This window comes from Cyprinus carpio, chromosome B11, assembly GCF_018340385.1.
Source record: "Cyprinus carpio isolate SPL01 chromosome B11, ASM1834038v1, whole genome shotgun sequence".
NCBI lineage: Eukaryota > Metazoa > Chordata > Actinopteri > Cypriniformes > Cyprinidae > Cyprinus > Cyprinus carpio.
The window spans coordinates 2710495-2728461 of record NC_056607.1 but is presented as its reverse complement, the minus strand read 5'-3'; the positions used below and the strand labels follow the sequence as shown (position 1 = coordinate 2728461).

The 17967-nt window shown below is 35.2% G+C and overlaps 1 protein-coding gene across 1 annotated transcript; it reads right to left on the bottom strand.

The window, feature by feature from the left end:
- Positions 1–541: 541 nt before the first annotated feature.
- On the bottom strand, positions 542–4384 carry hoxc13b (homeobox C13b). The gene is made up of 2 exons (XM_019091808.2): positions 3728–4384; positions 542–1733 (listed from the first exon to the last, which is right to left on the bottom strand). Exons 1-2 carry the CDS (start codon positions 4287–4289, stop codon positions 1498–1500), a joined length of 798 nt encoding a protein of 265 aa, XP_018947353.2. The 5' UTR covers positions 4290–4384; the 3' UTR covers positions 542–1497.
- Positions 4385–17967: the final 13583 nt, after the last annotated feature.

Genomic DNA, 17967 nt, shown 5'->3' with positions numbered 1-17967 from the left:
ATCTAGTGAAGGCATGCAATGCTGAAATTCAGAAACTAACTCAGGCCGGAGTTATTAAGAAGCAATTAAAAATAGCAGTATTTTCTTTGCAATCGTATAAATAGTAGTTATACTTAGTGCTAATAGTGGCAGATATCTGCACCTCGGTATTGCAGTACATTATAAAACAGTATGCAGTAGTAATAAATTGAAAGTAAATTATAAATTAAAATTATTCATTAACATCATTTACAGAAGACCTGCCTACAACATCATTTACTATTTTTAATATTTTTTTATTTTTATTAAAAAGGCCTGGTTAAAAAAAAATAAAAAAATCTGGTTTTACCATCCTTGTAGGGTACACACACACACACACACACACACACACACACACACACACACACACAGTAAAGACAACAATGTAGACAGATTATGGTTATTATAAAAACTATACATTTAATGTACAGAAACAAAAACAGATGACATGACAAGTAAACATAAAGACAATATATGGATATTTTTTAAAAAGTACAATGACAATAAAACAAAATATTTTACATATAGTGGAACTTATGATCGAGGTTCTCATTCCAGTAATTGGTACATAATAAATATGGATTCACTGTTCTCATGTTAGAGGCAGTGATATGCATCCGTGCCCTGCCATTTTATAACGTAACATTTCTGCCAAGAAAAGCAAAATATAGTGCAGACGGCAGACCTCTGGAAATTGACGTGTGCCAAAATTTGACCCATATAAAAACTTACTGCTTTGTCATTGAACTTATTTTCTGTACAGTATTGTCACTTATGTGCAGTGTGTTCCATGGACCATGACATAATAAAAGTTTCGATTTGATGGCCAATGTTACCAAGAAACACTGTGAACTCATACATGGTAGGTCCATGTAGGTTGCAATTTGGGGAACAAAAAGGAGAAAGGTAGCCTACTTCAGTATCGACTACACATCCCCAATTCAATATGTTTCTAAAAAGCACGAGAATACCGACATGTATGCACTTGCAATAAATTGAATAAAAACGCTAGTAAGAAAATAACACAGAAAGCTTATTAAACAATTAACAATTCTGGGATGACATTATGTTTGGATAGACAGTTTTTTTTTTTCAAAGTCAAAACCTTCTGTGTTAGAACAAAAACTAAACCAAATGAGACAAGAACAATTGTTTACACCATATCAATATACATCGCAGACCAAACTAAACCGATGAGCTAATTGACACTTTCCTCAGCATAAATTAATCACCAGACCGCTTAAGCATTCCAGAATACGTAAAACCACCTGATTCTTTAATTAAAATGATGTCTAACTGTCCTAAACCTCTATTACTGCGCAACTGCAAGACAGCTTTTTGAGAAATTAGTGTGGATAATTTTTTTTTTTTTTTTATACAAACAAGAAAGTGTCCCACTTTAGGGCAATTCACTCTAAATAAAGAACGTGTTGGCGCTAACAACACCACTTGTGATCAATTTACATGCACGCGGGAACTTTACTTTGATTTACAAACTAACTTTTTCTCCTTAACACGACGGTTCTGGAACCAGATGGTTACCTGGCGTTCCGAGAGACTGGTTGCGGCGGAGATACGCCTTCTTTTGTCTTTGGTGATGAACTTGCTGGCGGCGTACTCTTTTTCCAGTTCCTTTAATTGCATCTTATTATAAGGTACTCTCTTCTTAGGACCGCGACGGAACCCATTAATCTCGGTCTGGTGTGGCACCACATCTGCAAAAATGGTTAAACACGGGAAGAACATATCTTAGAAATCACATGATTTACTTAAGACTATTTTTCAAGTCACTGGTAATAATGTCTTGTGACTCTCAAATAGACATTTGGTGAATTAGACTGCTACTACAGTTCTGACCAATGCTTTATTTTACTACACTTATACACAGATTTTTAGAGTTAAGGGAAAGATTTCATTAACTTTCAGTATATGAGATTCTGTATATTATTTATATATATATATATATTATATATATATATATATATATATATAGATATATATATATATATATATATTATATATATATATATATATATATATATTAATTTTATTTTATGTATTTATTTATTTTTTGTCGTTGGTACAAGTTAATTATTTGTTCTGAAGGAATATTTTCACATTTGGAACGTATTGGTCAATGCCAGGAAATTATTTCCAGAACAAACTTCGTTCTTTTTTGCTTACCATGAGGACTAAAGTTTTATTTTTAGAAATAAAACCGAAATAGGTTTATATGATAGATTTCAAAGAGCATCTCAAATCATGTTTACTTGTATTAATTTTAACTATTTTATTCTGTTTCCTCACTATATTGTATTTATAATACTAAACACACGTTTCTAGGATTTACATGATTTAATACATCGATTCAGCGTGAATTAATTATGTAGGCTAACAATTATTTCTTCGCTTAACTTCAACATCATAAAACAGTAAATTTATAAGTGACCCAATTAAGCAGCCTAGTCTCATTTAATAATATATATATATTTTTCGTACTACTAGGCAACGAACTTGTACATATTAACAGGATCAGTTAATGTTTACAGCTTAACTAAAAAAAACATTCACATTTGTACGTAGCCTACCGGTCCTCAGTATAAGCAAAAGCTGAACCGTGTAACTGGTTTAAATAGTACATTAAACATAGGCTATTAAATAGCATTGAGTGCCAAGTAAAAGTTCCTATCTTGCTCAAACCAGTGGGTGGGGGGAGTGAATTAACATCACTCTACCCACCCACAAAAACAATACTTAAAACCACATTATTATTATTATTATTATTATTATTATTTTACTCACCCATGCAAAGCATACTGGAAACTACACCTTTGTTAACCCCACCAAAAAAAAAAAAAAAAAAAAAAGTCAGTGCGGATTCTACATTCCATATCCAAATACATTAAGGCAAAGAAATCATTTTAGAAGAGAAACACAATTTTGTTATGTGGCTCACAATAATAAGAATATCTGTTAAGGTATTTAAAAGAAGCGAGATATGCCTATATGAAATGTTAGCTTCCAAATATTGTCAATTTTCAGACAAACTAATTTGTTTTTGTTTTTAACAAAAACATGCCCAATAGGGTCAGTCAGTGCGGATTCTATTTTCTATTTCTAAATTGCTGCAATTACTGAATTACTATTATTTAAATGAATACATACTGTATATTGCACTTATACGACGTGTATAAGTGCCCAAAGCACATATTTATTTATTACGTGTATAAGTGCCCAAAGCACATATTTATAAAAATTTTCAAACTCCTAAGTTTAAAAACCTGAAGTTTAACTGACACCTGCCACCCAACGTTTCTGTCACAGGAAATCACTATTGTATAACACAATCAGGGCAACAATAACACAATCATAACCCGATCTCATGAAAGTGAGTATCAGTAGCACGAGTTTATGTTTCGATTTGGCGTACTGTTTATACGCAAAAAATTACTTTGGCGTGCATATGATGCGCAATGGGTAGGATTAGGATTGTGTTTTTATTTAGCGTAGATCGGGCTCCACAATAAGGCCAAAGTGAACATGAAATTTGAGACTGAGTGACGATAAAGTAAATGACAGATCTGCGCGGTCTCCCTCGCACATTTGAAGAAGGTGACTTTACTACTACACTTCAACTCCAATACTGGAAGTAGGCATGAATAACACAGTATTTCAATCATTAAATATTCGCTAATGCATGTCATTTTACCCGAAAACTGAGACTTCCACAGGTTGTTAAAATGTGTTTGTTCCTTAGAACAATATCGTTGCTCTTCCCAGCCGTTCGACATTGCCCAGTGCTGATACCTGTCCATAGGAATGAAAGATTCATGCCGTGACTCTGGGTGCGCACTAATTCCTGGTACAACCGGGACGTCCAAACCGGGAACTGTCTGATAAGAGCTGGCAAAACTTGGGTAAACACCTAATTCTTTGGAACGGCTGGAAAGTTCCTCAGCTGGCAGCGCACTGCTTGACTCCATGCATTTTTCGGCAGGATGATAGGAATATGCCTTCTGTTGCAAATTTACGTTGCGAGGATACGAAAGACGACATCCATAATATGGACTTCCAAATGGGTATCCATAGCTCAGTGATGTGCCCGAGGAGGCCTGGTGCGCAGGGCACTGCCGGCCGATATCTTGTGCAGTGATATCTGGGTACACTGTACCCTGGTGATTCACGAGATTCCCAGAGTGGCGTCCCAGTGCAGGGTGAGAGATGAAATCCTTGCAATGAGAGGCAAAGCAATTCCCGCTCAGTCCCTCCATGGTTTTGTTTTTATGAGAACTACTTTCATTTGAGCTTTTTATATACGTGTAACGTGTCCGCCCAGTATTCACGCAGGATTAACAAAATCGCCGTGGGTTGTCGATGCTTTTTAAAACTCGACTACTCCTAAACTGACACCTCACTTCCAAGCATTACCCCCCCCCCCCCCCCCCCACACCACACACCCACCCCCAATTATATATTATAGGCATACATATTATAGCAATATATTCCCCCCTTTTAAATTTTCCACATAGCGCTGGAAAAATAGTTGTTTGCTAATTTGGAAAATATAAATAGATTTTAAAAGATTCGTTAGACGTTTCTCTTACAGAAAATACATCATAGTTACATAAAATTTTGGATCAAGTGGATCAAGATTCTTTATTATTCTATTTTAAGTTCATTTGCAAATTAGAATAATTATTATTATTTATTTATTTTTTATAAATAGACACCTAATTTGTATCGAACCTTTAGTTGTTTCTTCCTTTTGTCTAATTTTACATTACTATAATCATAATTAAATCTGCCAGAGAGATCTTCAAAGGAAAATATTCAATAGGCCAAAATGTACAGTATTTAGTCTTTATAGGCTACCCCAACAGATCTCTAAATTCATACAGCATTTACGTAAAGTGTCCAAACAGGATGTAACACTTTATGTTTAACCTTTATGTCTGTATGAGTGTATGTTAATGTTATGGTAACCTAAAATGTATAATGATTTTTAAAATGTAGTGTGTAGAAATTATAAAATGAATCTAAAAAAAGCTATAAAGGTGTATATATATATATATATATATATATATATATATATATACTATATATATATATATATATATATATATATATATATATATATTACATACACCTTTACAGCTTTTTTAGAATAGACTGGTTAGCATAATGTAATATTTTTATTATATTATATTATACGTATAATAATATACTATAATATAATAATAATTATTAATATAATAATAATAATAATAATATATGCACAATAATAATATTCAGAGGAAAATAAATAATAACTTGTTGTACAATAATAATGATTATAATATTTTCTATTAATGTATGTGTTAAATATAAAGCATAACGATTAAAAAGAATAATAATACAGATACCATAGATATATTATATATATAATCTAGATGGATATAATACATGGGACACCTAACTCGTAAGTGTTAATAATATATAAAATTGTCCTCATACCACGCAGCTGACCGTTATCTAAAGAATCAGCTATAAAGGCGGGATCACTAGATAATACAATTAATATTCCGCACTCATGTATATATAGAATATTTGATAAGTCAGATTTGTAATTCCAAATTAGTTATAGATATTATACTTGTTATATAATATGATAATATAATAATAATATAGTATAACATAATAATAATAATAATAATAATAATAATATATGGACAGGGGCGTAGCAAGCTTTTCAAAAGTGTGGGGGATGGATGTGGTTTGTTTATTAACAATAAAAACGATGAATACAGTGACAGAGGGGTACAAAATGTATAACATACAAGATATAAAAAAGCTTCCCATTTAAATGAGTGAAACTAGATAAGTATAAAAACACACTCGGAACACACGGAAAATAAGTCAAAACTCTGTTGTGCAAATACACAGCAGTAGACTTGCTAAAGAATCAGAATCAGAAATACTTTAATATTCCCAGGGGGAAATTATTTTTGTTAAAAACCTCCAGATATACGCATAGACAGTAAAAGATATACGCCTCCTCAGCACGAGCTGACCGATAAATCTAACACACCAGGAGAGGCGGGACTTAAGGCAGAACAGCCAATCATCAGCCGGTCACACTCATGTTTGAGAGGGAGGGGGAGAGGAGGCAGCCGCAGCGAGCGCAGACACAGAGCGGCCATAGAGGAGTGACTGTAGTTAGGCGTTTGTACAAAACTGCCGAAAAACTGCAGAAAAAGTGCGGGTGTTGAACCCTCTCACCGGGAAAAGTGTGGGTGTTAAAACACCCACATCCCCCACGGGTGCGACGGAGATGTTCCGGTTCCCATACAAATCAGCAAGCACCCCAAACAAGCAATCAACCCCCCCAAGTCTTTGGAGTATATTTTCAACAACAACAACAACAACAACAACAATAAAAAACGAGTAATAAAATGTACAATGAAGTACAGTCAATCCTTATATTATAATCACAGCACTTGAATAAAGTTAAAGGTGCAGTTGTTCTGCAGTTCACCGCATAAATCTTCTTACGATGCAGGGCTTTAGGATTACTACAGAGCACTCGTAGATCTACAATCATTTTCAAGTGTATTAAGACAAACCGTAATATTAAGAGCTTTGGGATCAGTCGTACTATCGTTTTTAAACAAACTCCTTAGGCTTACGAAGCTTTTGGGAAACGTATTGTGAACAACTTATTACTATTGTGTAAATAAAATGTAATCATGTAATCCATAAAAAAGTAAGTAGTCTGATTAGGAGATTTTAAAAAGTAATATAATCTAATTACAAGTACTTGAGTTTTGGAATCTGATACGTAATCCAGATTAGATGTAATCCGTTACTACCCAGCTCTGTATATATATATATATATATATATATAGAGAGAGAGAGAGAGAGAGAGAGAGAGAGAGAGAGAGAGAGAGAGAGAGAGAGAGAGAGAGAGACGTTATTTCCGGGTCTAATACATAGCTGGTTTTCGCGCTCTTCAGCAAGTCATTGACAGATTTTTTCCACCCAGTCTTTGAAGCATTTCCTACATTACTTCTTTATTCGAATTTTTTTCAGTCATTTAATTTAGATGTGTATTTCTATTTTTTCTGCCCCTTTTAATTATTTCATTTATAAATTAATAATAAAAACAAAAGAAAGAAAGAAAACGAGTCATAAAGTGTACAATAAAGCACAATCAAATCCTTATTAATAACCACATACAGGTCCTTCTCAAAAAATTAGCATATTGTGAAAAAAGTTCATTATTTTCCATAATGTAATGATAAAAATTAAACTTTCATATATTTTAGATTCATTGCACACCAACTGAAATATTTCAGGTCTTTTATTGTTTTAATACGGATGATTTTGGCATACAGCTCATGAAAACCCAAAATTTCTATCTCAAAAAATTAGCATATCATGAAAAGGTCCTCTAAACGAGCTATTAACCTAATCATCTGAATCAACTAATTAACTCTAAACACCTGCAAAAAGATTCCTGAGGCTTTTAAAAACTCCCAGCCTGGTTCATTACTCAAAACCGCAATCATGGGTAGAGACTGCCGACCTGACTGCTGTCCAGAAGGCCATCATTGACACCCTCAAGCGAGAGGGTAAGACACAGAAAGAAATTTCTGAACGAATAGGCTGTTCCCCGAGTGCTGTATCAAGGCACCTCAGTGGGAAGTCTGTGGGAAGGAAAAAGTGTGGCAAAAAACGCTGCACAACGAGAAGAGGTGACCGGACCCTGAGGAAGATTGTGGAGAAGGACCGATTCCAGACCTTGGGGGACCTGCGGAAGCAGTGGACTGAGTCTGGAGTAGAAACATCCAGAGCCACCGTGCACAGGCGTGTGCTTTTGAACCAGAAACAGCGGCAGAAGCGCCTGACCTGGGCTACAGAGAAGCAGCACTGGACTGTTGCTCAGTGTTCCAAAGTACTTTTTTTGGATGAAAGCAAATTTTGCATGTCATTCGGAAATCAAGGTGCCAGAGTCTGGAGGAAGACTGGGGAGAAGGAAATGCCAAAATGCCTGAAGTCCAGTGTCAAGTACCCACAGTCAGTGATGGTCTGGCATGCCATGTCAGCTGCTGGTGTTGGTCCACTGTGTTTTTATCAAGGGCAGGGTCAATGCAGCTAGCTATCAGGAGATTTTGGAGCACTTCATGTTTCCATCTGCTGAAAAGCTTTATGGAGATGAAGATTTCGTTTTTCAGCACGACCTGGCACCTGCTCACAGTGCCAAAACCCACTGTAAATGGTTTACTGACCATGGTATTACTGTGCTCAATTGGCCTGCCAACTCTCCTGACCTGAACCCCATAGAGAATCTGTGGGATATTGTGAAGAGAAAGTTGAGAGACGCAAGACCCAACACTCTGGATGAGCTTAAGGCCGCTATCGAAGCATCCTGGGCCTCCATAACACCTCAGCAGTGCCACAGGCTGATTGCCTCCATGCCACGCCGCATTGAAGCAGTCATTTCTGCAAAAGGATTCCCGACCAAGTATTGAGTGCATAACTGAACATAATTATTTGAAGGTTGACTTTTTTTGTATTAAAAAACACTTTTCTTTTATTGGTCGGATGAAATATGCGAATTTTTTGAGATAGGAATTTTGGGTTTTTCATGAGCTGTATGCCAAAAATCATCAGTATTAAAACAATAAAAGACCTGAAATATTTCATTGAATCTAAAATATATGAAAGTTTAATTTTTATCATTACATTATGGAAAATAATGAACTTTTTCACAATATGCTAATTTTTTGAGAAGGACCTGTATTAGTTGAATCAAGTTAAAGGTGCATCTGCCGATTACTCCACAGCAGACCGCGTAAATCTGTCTTCTTACGATGCACTTGGGGCTTTACGATTACTCCAGAGCACTCGTAGATCTACGATGCTTTTGGGAAACAGACCGTAATATTAAGATCAGTCGTGCGATCATTTTTATGAACATCTTAGGCTTACGAAGCTTTTGGGAAACCCAGCCCTGTTCATCTTCGCAACACAATTTAAGATATTTTGGATGAAAACCTGGAGGTTTGAGACTGTCCCATAGCCTGCCAAATAAATAACAGTGTCAAGGTCCATAAAAGTATGAAAGTCATCGTCACAAACGCCAACAGACGTGCAATCTGGGAACACTTTTTGTAAGCGAAGAAAACAAAAATAACGACTTTATTCAATAATTCCTTTGTCAACGGTCTCCTCTGTGTCTTTCCATATCACTGTATGCTGTGTATGCTCTTCTGTATCATCCGCGCCACAAGGATGCTGTGTTTTATTTCAAATCAAAGCTAAATACACGTAGAAACATCGCATCCTTGTGGCGCGGATGACACAAAAAAGCATACACAGCATACGGCATCAGATCTCGTAACTTAGATCTCCGTCTCTCATATGCTTAATGTTTGTTATTTAGGCTAATGGTTACACTTTAGTAACATTTCAGCTGTTAAAATGCGTTGATTCATTTCCGCGTTATACATTAATGCTATCAGAATAGCGTGTCTTTTTTTGGTGTGTGTCATCATAACGTAGCTTCTAGTAATACATATTATGGATCAAAAATTAAGTTTTGATATATTTGCAGTAGGACATTTACAAAATATCTTCATGGAACATGATCTTTACTTAATATCCTAATATTTTTGGCATAAAAATCGTTCATTTTGACCCATAGAATGTAATGTTGGCTATTGCTGCAAATATACAGTACCTGTGCTGCTTACGACTGCTTTTGTGCTCCAGGGTCACATATGTTATATCTGCATTTTACCTCTGCTCTAGCTTGTTTCCTTCTACTAAAACTCTACTAAAACTTTCTAAAAAACTGGAACTGCAAACTAAATATTGTTGGCTCTGTGTCAAATTGCTTGTTTTGTTCCTAGATCCTTCAGTGCTGATCTCCAAGATGCTATAAGCCAGAGAAGAGGTAAGAAAAATCTCAAACATACACTACTGTTTCATAAGTTTGGGGTTGGGAAGGTTTTTTTTTATGTTTTTGAAAGTCTCTTATGATGTGTGATGTGTGAAATTAAATTGGTAAATCTGAATTTTCAGCATCATTACTCCAGCCTTCAGTGTCACGTGATCTTCAGAAATCATTCTAATATACTGATATGCTGCTCAAGAAACATTTCTGATTATTATCAATGTTAAAAACAGCTGTGGTGCTTCATTTGTTATGGTTCTTTGATGAATAAACATTTTTTAAAAAGTACAGCATTTATTTAAAACAAATGTTTGTTCTAACTTTTGATAATTGATAAGACATTGATAATAATCAGAAATGTTTCTTGAGCAGCAAATCAGCATATTAGAATGATTCTGAAGGATCATGTGACTGGAGTTATTAAAATTCAGCTTAGATCACAGAAATAAATTACATTTTACAATATATTCACATATAACTGGTGTTAAATTGTAATACTGTTGTAATACTATTGTAATACTAAATATTACTGTTTTTACTTCATTCTGATCAAGTAAATGCAGCCTTGGTGAGAAAAATATACCAAATACAAAAACAAAAACAACCTAACCCAAACCAAAAAACTAAAAAATATAAATAACAATTATGATGTTCCACACACTTAAATGATCCTTTGGCACGTGTAGTACATTCTAAACAATGAGGACAAAAAATACATTTACAAATAATAAATAACACATTTAAGGGATAACATGTAACACTTAATCAAAACATTGATTTTTGAGAGCATTAGTGGCAGTGTGCCGATTTTTGTACAAACGGGGGCAGCAGCAGCTATGGTGCTTGGCCTGTAATGAGGTCACAAAATCCTGGACTATTGATAATACCAAGGATTTATCAGAGTCCACTAAAGGAAGTAGAGCTTTTTGCTATTTTACTTTGAAATGGCCTTCCTGATAAAGTTTGGGGCTCAAACACAATCTTTTAATTTTAAATTAGATTAAAATACATATTTTTATGCCAATTATCCACACAACACATCTGATAACCTTACACTCCACTTATACGTCATGAAATAAAAAATCTTTTATCTGAAATAATATGAACAGCAGCTATGCTAAACTTTCTCTTTTTGATTTCTTGTTTCTATCTCAGGATGCCCATCCCAATGTTACTACAAACCCGATTCCAAAAAAGTTGGGACACTGTACACATTGTGAATAAAAACAGAATGCAATGATGTGGAAGTTTCAAATTTCAATATTTTATTCAGAATACAACATAGATGTCATATCAAATGTTTAAACTGAGAAAATGTATCATTTTAAAGGAAAAATACATTTTTTTTTTAAGATTTTAAATTTCATGGCATCAACACATCTCAAAAAAGTTGGGACAAGGCCATGTTTACCATCCCCTCTTCTTTTTATAACAGTCTCCAAACGTCTGGGGACTGAGGAGACAAGTTGCTCAAGTTTACGAATAGGAATGTTGTCCCATTCTTGTCTAATATAGGCTTCTAGTTGCTCAACTGTCTTAGGTCTTCTTTGTCGGATCTTCCTCTTTATGATGCGCCAAATGTTTTCTATGGGTGAAAGATCTGGACAGCAGGCTGGCCATGTCAGTACCCGGATCCTTCTTCTAAGCAGCCATGATGTTGTAATTTGATGCAGTATGTGGTCTGGCATTCTCATGTTGGAAAATGCAAGGTCTTCCCTGAAAGAGAAGACATCTGGATGGGAGCATATATTGTTCTAGAACTTGGATATACCTTTCAGCATTGATGGTGCCTTTCCAGATGTGTAAGCTGCCCATGCAACACGCACTCATGCAACCCCAATACCATCAGAGATGCAGGCTTCTGAACTGAGCGCTGACAACAACTTGGGTTGTCCTTGTCCTCTTTAGTCCGGATGACATGGCGTCCCAGTTTTCCAAAAAAGAACTTAAAATTTTGATTCCTCTGACCACAGAACAGTTTTCCACTTTGCCACAGTCCATTTTAAATGAGCCTTGGCCAGAGAAAAACACCTGCGCTTCTGGATCATGTTTAGATATGGCTTCTTTTTTGACCGGCAACGGCTAATGACACGGTGGATTGTGTTCACCGACAATATTTTCTGGAAGATTTCCTGAGCCCATGTTGTGATTTCCATTACAGTAGCATTCCTGTATGTGATGCAGTGCCGTCTAGGGGCCCGAAGATCATGGACATCCAGTATGGTTTTCCTGCCTTGACCCTTACAAACAGAGATTGTTCCAGATTCTCTGAATCTTTGGATGATATTATGCACTGTAGATGATGATAACTTCAAAATCTTTGCAATTCTTCTCTGAGAAACTCCTTTCGGATATTGCTTCACTATTTTTCGCCGCAGCATTGGGGGAATTGGAGATCCTCTGCCCATCTTGACTTCTGAGAGACACTGCCACTCTGAGAGGCTCTTTTTATACCCAATTATGTTGCCAATTGACCTAATAAGTTGCAAATTGGTCCTCCAGCTGTTCCTTATATGTACATTTAACTTTTCCAGCCTTTTGTTGCTACCTGTCCCCAACTTTTTTGGAAAGTGTAGCTCTAATGAAATCCAAAATGAGCCAATATTTGGCATGACATTTCAAAATGTCTCACTTTCAACATTTGATATGTTATCTATATTCTATTGTGAATAAAATATAAGTTTATGAAATTATTCCATTCCTTTTTTTACTCACAATTTGTACAGTGTCCCAATTTTTGGGAATCGGGTTTGTATTTTTTTTTTTTTTGTATTTTTCTTTTTTTTATTTTGTTATTAGTTTAGATCACGGTCATAGCCATTATTTCAGAAGTTAGGGGGACAGAAAGGTCAAATGTAATACCTTTGTGTGTGTGTGTGTGTGTGTGTGTATGTATGTATGTATGTATGTATGTATGTTTTTTTAATGTATTTTACAGGTTTTATTTTTTCTTATCTCTTACCTCCCACTAGCTAAGTAATCAAATACACTGCTGGACAATAACCAATAATAATTATATTAAATTTATCCCATATTTTCCTAAAGGACAATTTTATGATGATTTATATACTACAAACTCTTTTTTCACGATTTTTATTACAGAATAAGACATATTTATAGAATAAAATATTTTATAGTTTCAATACTGTACTTATAATGTAATTATGTGTCAATTAGCACTGCGTTATTCATGTGTTATGTATTTATTAGCATGAGATGACTTGAAAAACACACATAAACCATATATTCAATCATATATTGTCACAATTATGTATTTGACTTCATGTTTCATTAGTCAAAATGTTGACTTCATCAGTCAAAATGTTCACTAAACATTACATTTGGTTTTTATTTACATCCCCTTTTTTCCCTGAGGTATGGAGTACCACAGGGCTTAGAACTAGGACCATATCTTTTCACCCTTTTCTGCTTTTTGTTCAGCTTAGCTAGTGATAGCTGGATGCTGGATGATTTCCTGGAATGTTTGAGAATGAATGAAATATACACTTAATGAGAGTGTTTTAGCACTCCATAATGTTCACATCAACTCATTTTTGACACAAATAAAAAGCCAGGTCATGCATCTGTTCTCTTTGAATTGGAATCTAAATTTATTTACACTGGTCCTTGAAAATCTCTATGTAAACACACTTGACAATTGCTCAAAGAAAGTGTGGGGACATATTTTATTTACGTTTTATTAAAAGTGGGTGTACAGGCCCCCAGTCAGCCTATTGTTTATATTTACATCATTTTTTTCCTTGGCCTGCCATGGCCTTATTTTGTCTGCTCTTAGATTAGGTTTACATATTGTTTGTGTTTTTTTTTTTCCATTTTCCTGGCCCTGCTGGTTCTTCCCTACTCTCAGTGCTCCTGGGATCAAGCTTGGCCCACTGTTGCCTCCTGAACTGCATTGGCATGGTTGAAATCTGACTGTTATACATTTTTGTCAGTAAATGGAGAGATATCATGTCAATCATGAGTTTCTAAGCAGCCATGATGTTGTAATTGATGCAGTATGTGGTCTGGCATTCTCATGTTGGAAAATGCAAGGTCTTCCCTGAAAGAGAAGACATCTGGATTGGAGCATATGTTGTTCTAGAACTTGGATATACCTTTCAGCATTGATGGTGCCTTTCCAGATGTGTAAGCTGCCCATGCCACACGCACTCATGCAACCCCATACCATCAGAGATGCAGGCTTCTTAAATGAGCGCTGACAACAACTTGGGTTGTCCTTGTCCTCTTTAGTCCGGATGACATGGCGTCCCAGTTTTCCAAAAAGAACTTAAAATTTTGATTCCTCTGACCACAGAACAGTTTTCCACTTTGCCACAGTCCATTTTAAATGAGCCTTGGCCCAGAGAAAACACCTGCGCTTCTGGATCATGTTTAGATATGGCTTCTTTTTTGACCGGCAACGGCTAATGACACGGTGGATTGTGTTCACCGACAATATTTTCTGGAAGATTTCCTGAGCCCATGTTGTGATTTCCATTACAGTAGCATTCCTGTATGTGATGCAGTGCCGTCTAGGGGCCCGAAGATCATAGGCATCCAGTATGGTTTTCCTGCCTTGGCCCTTACAAACAGAGATTGTTCCAGATTCTCTGAATCTTTGGATGATATTATGCACTGTAGATGATGATAACTTCAAAATCTTTGCAATTCTTCTCTGAGAAACTCCTTTCGGATATTGCTTCACTATTTTTCGCCCGCAGCATTGGGGGAATTGGAGATCCTCTGCCCATCTTGACTTCTGAGAGACACTGCCACTCTGAGAGGATCTTTTTATACCCAATTATGTTGCCAATTGACCTAATAAGTTGCAAATTGGTCCTCCAGCTGTTCCTTATATGTACATTTAACTTTTCCAGCCTTTTGTTGCTACCTGTCCCAACTTTTTTGGAAAGTGTAGCTCTAATGAAATCCAAAATGAGCCAATATTTGGCATGACATTTCAAAATGTCTCACTTTCAACATTTGATATGTTATCTATATTCTATTGTGAATAAAATATAAGTTTATGAAATTATTCCATTCCTTTTTTACTCACAATTTGTACAGTGTCCCAACTTTTTGGGAATCGGGTTTGTATTTTTTTTTTTTTTGTATTTTTCTTTTTTTTATTTTGTTATTAGTTTAGATCACGGTCATAGCCATTATTTCAGAAGTTAGGGGGACAGAAATGTCAAATGTAATACCTTTGTGTGTGTGTGTGTGTGTGTGTGTGTGTATGTATGTATGTATGTATGTATGTATGTTTTTTTAATGTATTTTACAGGTTTTATTTTTTCTTATCTCTTACCTCCCACTAGCTAAGTAATCAAATACACTGCTGGACAATAACCAATAATAATTATATTAAATTTATCCCATATTTTCCTAAAGGACAATTTTATGATGATTTATATACTACAAACTCTCTTTTTCACGATTTTTATTACAGAATAAGACATATTTATAGAATAAAATATTTTATAGTTTCAATACTGTACTTATAATGTAATTATGTGTCAATTAGCACTGCGTTATTCATATGTGTTATGTATTTATTAGCATGAGATGACTTGAAAAACACACATAAACCATATATTCAATCATATATTGTCACAATTATGTATTTGACTTCATGTTTCATTAGTCAAAATGTTGACTTCATCAGTCAAAATGTTCACTAAACATTAAATTTGTTTTTTATTTACATCCCTTTTTTTCCTGAGGTATGGAGTACCACAGGGCTTAGAACTAGGACCATATCTTTTCACCCTTTTCTGCTTTTTGTTCAGCTTAGCTAGTGATAGCTGGATGCTGGATGATTTCCTGGCATGTTTGAGAATGAATGAAACATACACTTAATGAGAGTGTTTAGCACTCCATAATGTTCACATCAACTCATTTTTGACACAAATAAAAAGCCAGGTCATGCATCTGTTCTCTTTGAATTGGAATCTAAATTTATTTACACTGGTCCTTGAAAATCTCTATGTAAACACACTTGACAATTGCTCAAAGAAAGTGTGGGGACATATTTTATTTACGTTTTATTAAAAGTGGGTGTACAGGCCCCCAGTCAGCCTATTGTTTATATTTACGTCATTTTTTTTCCTTGGCCTGCCATGGCCTTATTTTGTCTGCTCTTAGATTAGGTTTACATATTGTTTGTGTTTTTTTTTTTTTTCATTTTCCTGGCCCTGCTGGTTCTTCCCTACTCTCAGTGCTCCTGGTATCAAGCTTGGCCCACTGTTGCCTCCTGAACTGCATTGGCATGGTTGAAATCTAACTGTTATAAATTTTTGTCAGTAAATGGAGAGATATCATGTCAATCATGAGTTTCTAAGCAGCCATGATGTTGTAATTGATGCAGTATGTGGTCTGGCATTCTCATGTTGGAAAATGCAAGGTCTTCCCTGAAAGAGAAGACATCTGGATGGGAGCATATGTTGTTCTAGAACTTGGATATACCTTTCAGCATTGATGGTGCCTTTCCAGATGTGTAAGCTGCCCATGCCACACGCACTCATGCAACCCCATACCATCAGAGATGCAGGCTTCTTAACTGAGCGCTGACAACAACTTGGGTTGTCCTTGTCCTCTTTAGTCCGGATGACATGGCGTCCGAGTTTTCCAAAAAGAACTTAAAATTTTAATTCCTTTGACCACAGAACAGTTTTCCACTTTGCCACAGTCCATTTTAAATGAGCCTTGGCCGAGAAGAAAACACCTGGGCTTCTGGATCATGTTTAGATATGGCTCCTTTTTTGACCGGGCAACGGCTAATGACACGGTGGATTGTGTTCACCGACAATATTTTCTGGAAGATTTCCTGAGCCCATGTTGTGATTTCCATTACAGTAGCATTCCTGTATGTGATGCAGTGCCGTCTAGGGGCCGAAGATAATGGACATCCAGTATGGTTTTCCTGCCTTGGCCCTTACAAACAGAGATTGTTCCAGATTCTCTGAATCTTTGGATGATATTATGCACTGTAGATGTTGATAACTTCAAACTCTTTGCAATTCTTCTCTGAGAAACTCCTTTCGGATATTGCTTCACTATTTTTCGCCGCAGCATTGGGGGAATTGGAGATCCTCTGCCCATCTTGACTTCTGAGAGACACTGCCACTCTGAGAGGCTCTTTTTATACCCAATTATGTTGCCAATTGACCTAATAAGTTGCAAATTGGTCCTCCAGCTGTTCCTTATATGTACATTTAACTTTTCCAGCCTTTTGTTGCTACCTGTCCCAACTTTTTTTGGAAAGTGTAGCTCTAATGAAATCCAAAATGAGCCAATATTTGGAATGACATTTCAAAATGTCTCACTTTCAACATTTGATATGTTATCTATATTCTATTGTGAATAAAATATAAGTTTATGAAATTATTCCATTCCTTTTTTACTCACAATTTGTACAGTGTCCCAAACTTTTTGGGAATCGGGTTTGTATTTTTTTTTTTTTTTGTATTTTTCTTTCTTTTTTATTTTTTTTTATTAGTTTAGATCATGGTCATTGCCATTATTTCAGAAGTTAGGGGGACAGAAATGTCAAATGTAATACCTTTGTGTGTGTGTGTGTGTGTGTGTGTGTATGTATGTATGTATGTATGTATGTATGTTTTATTTTATGTATTTTACAGGTTTTATTTTTTCTTATCTCTTACCTTCTAGCTAAGTAATCAAATACACTGCTGGACAATAACCAATAATAATTATATTAAATGTATCCCATATTTTCCTAAAGAGCAATTTTATGATGATTTATATACTACAAACTCTTTTTTTTTTTACGATTTTTATTACAGAATAAGACATATTTATAGAATTTTTTTTTTATAGTTTCAATACTATAAATTATGTACTGTAATTATGTGTCAATTAGCACTGCGTTATTCATATGTGTTATGTATTTATTAGCATGAGATGACTTGAAAAACACACATAAACCATATATTCAATCATATATTGTCACAATTATGTATTTGACTTCATGTTTCATTAGTCAAAATGTT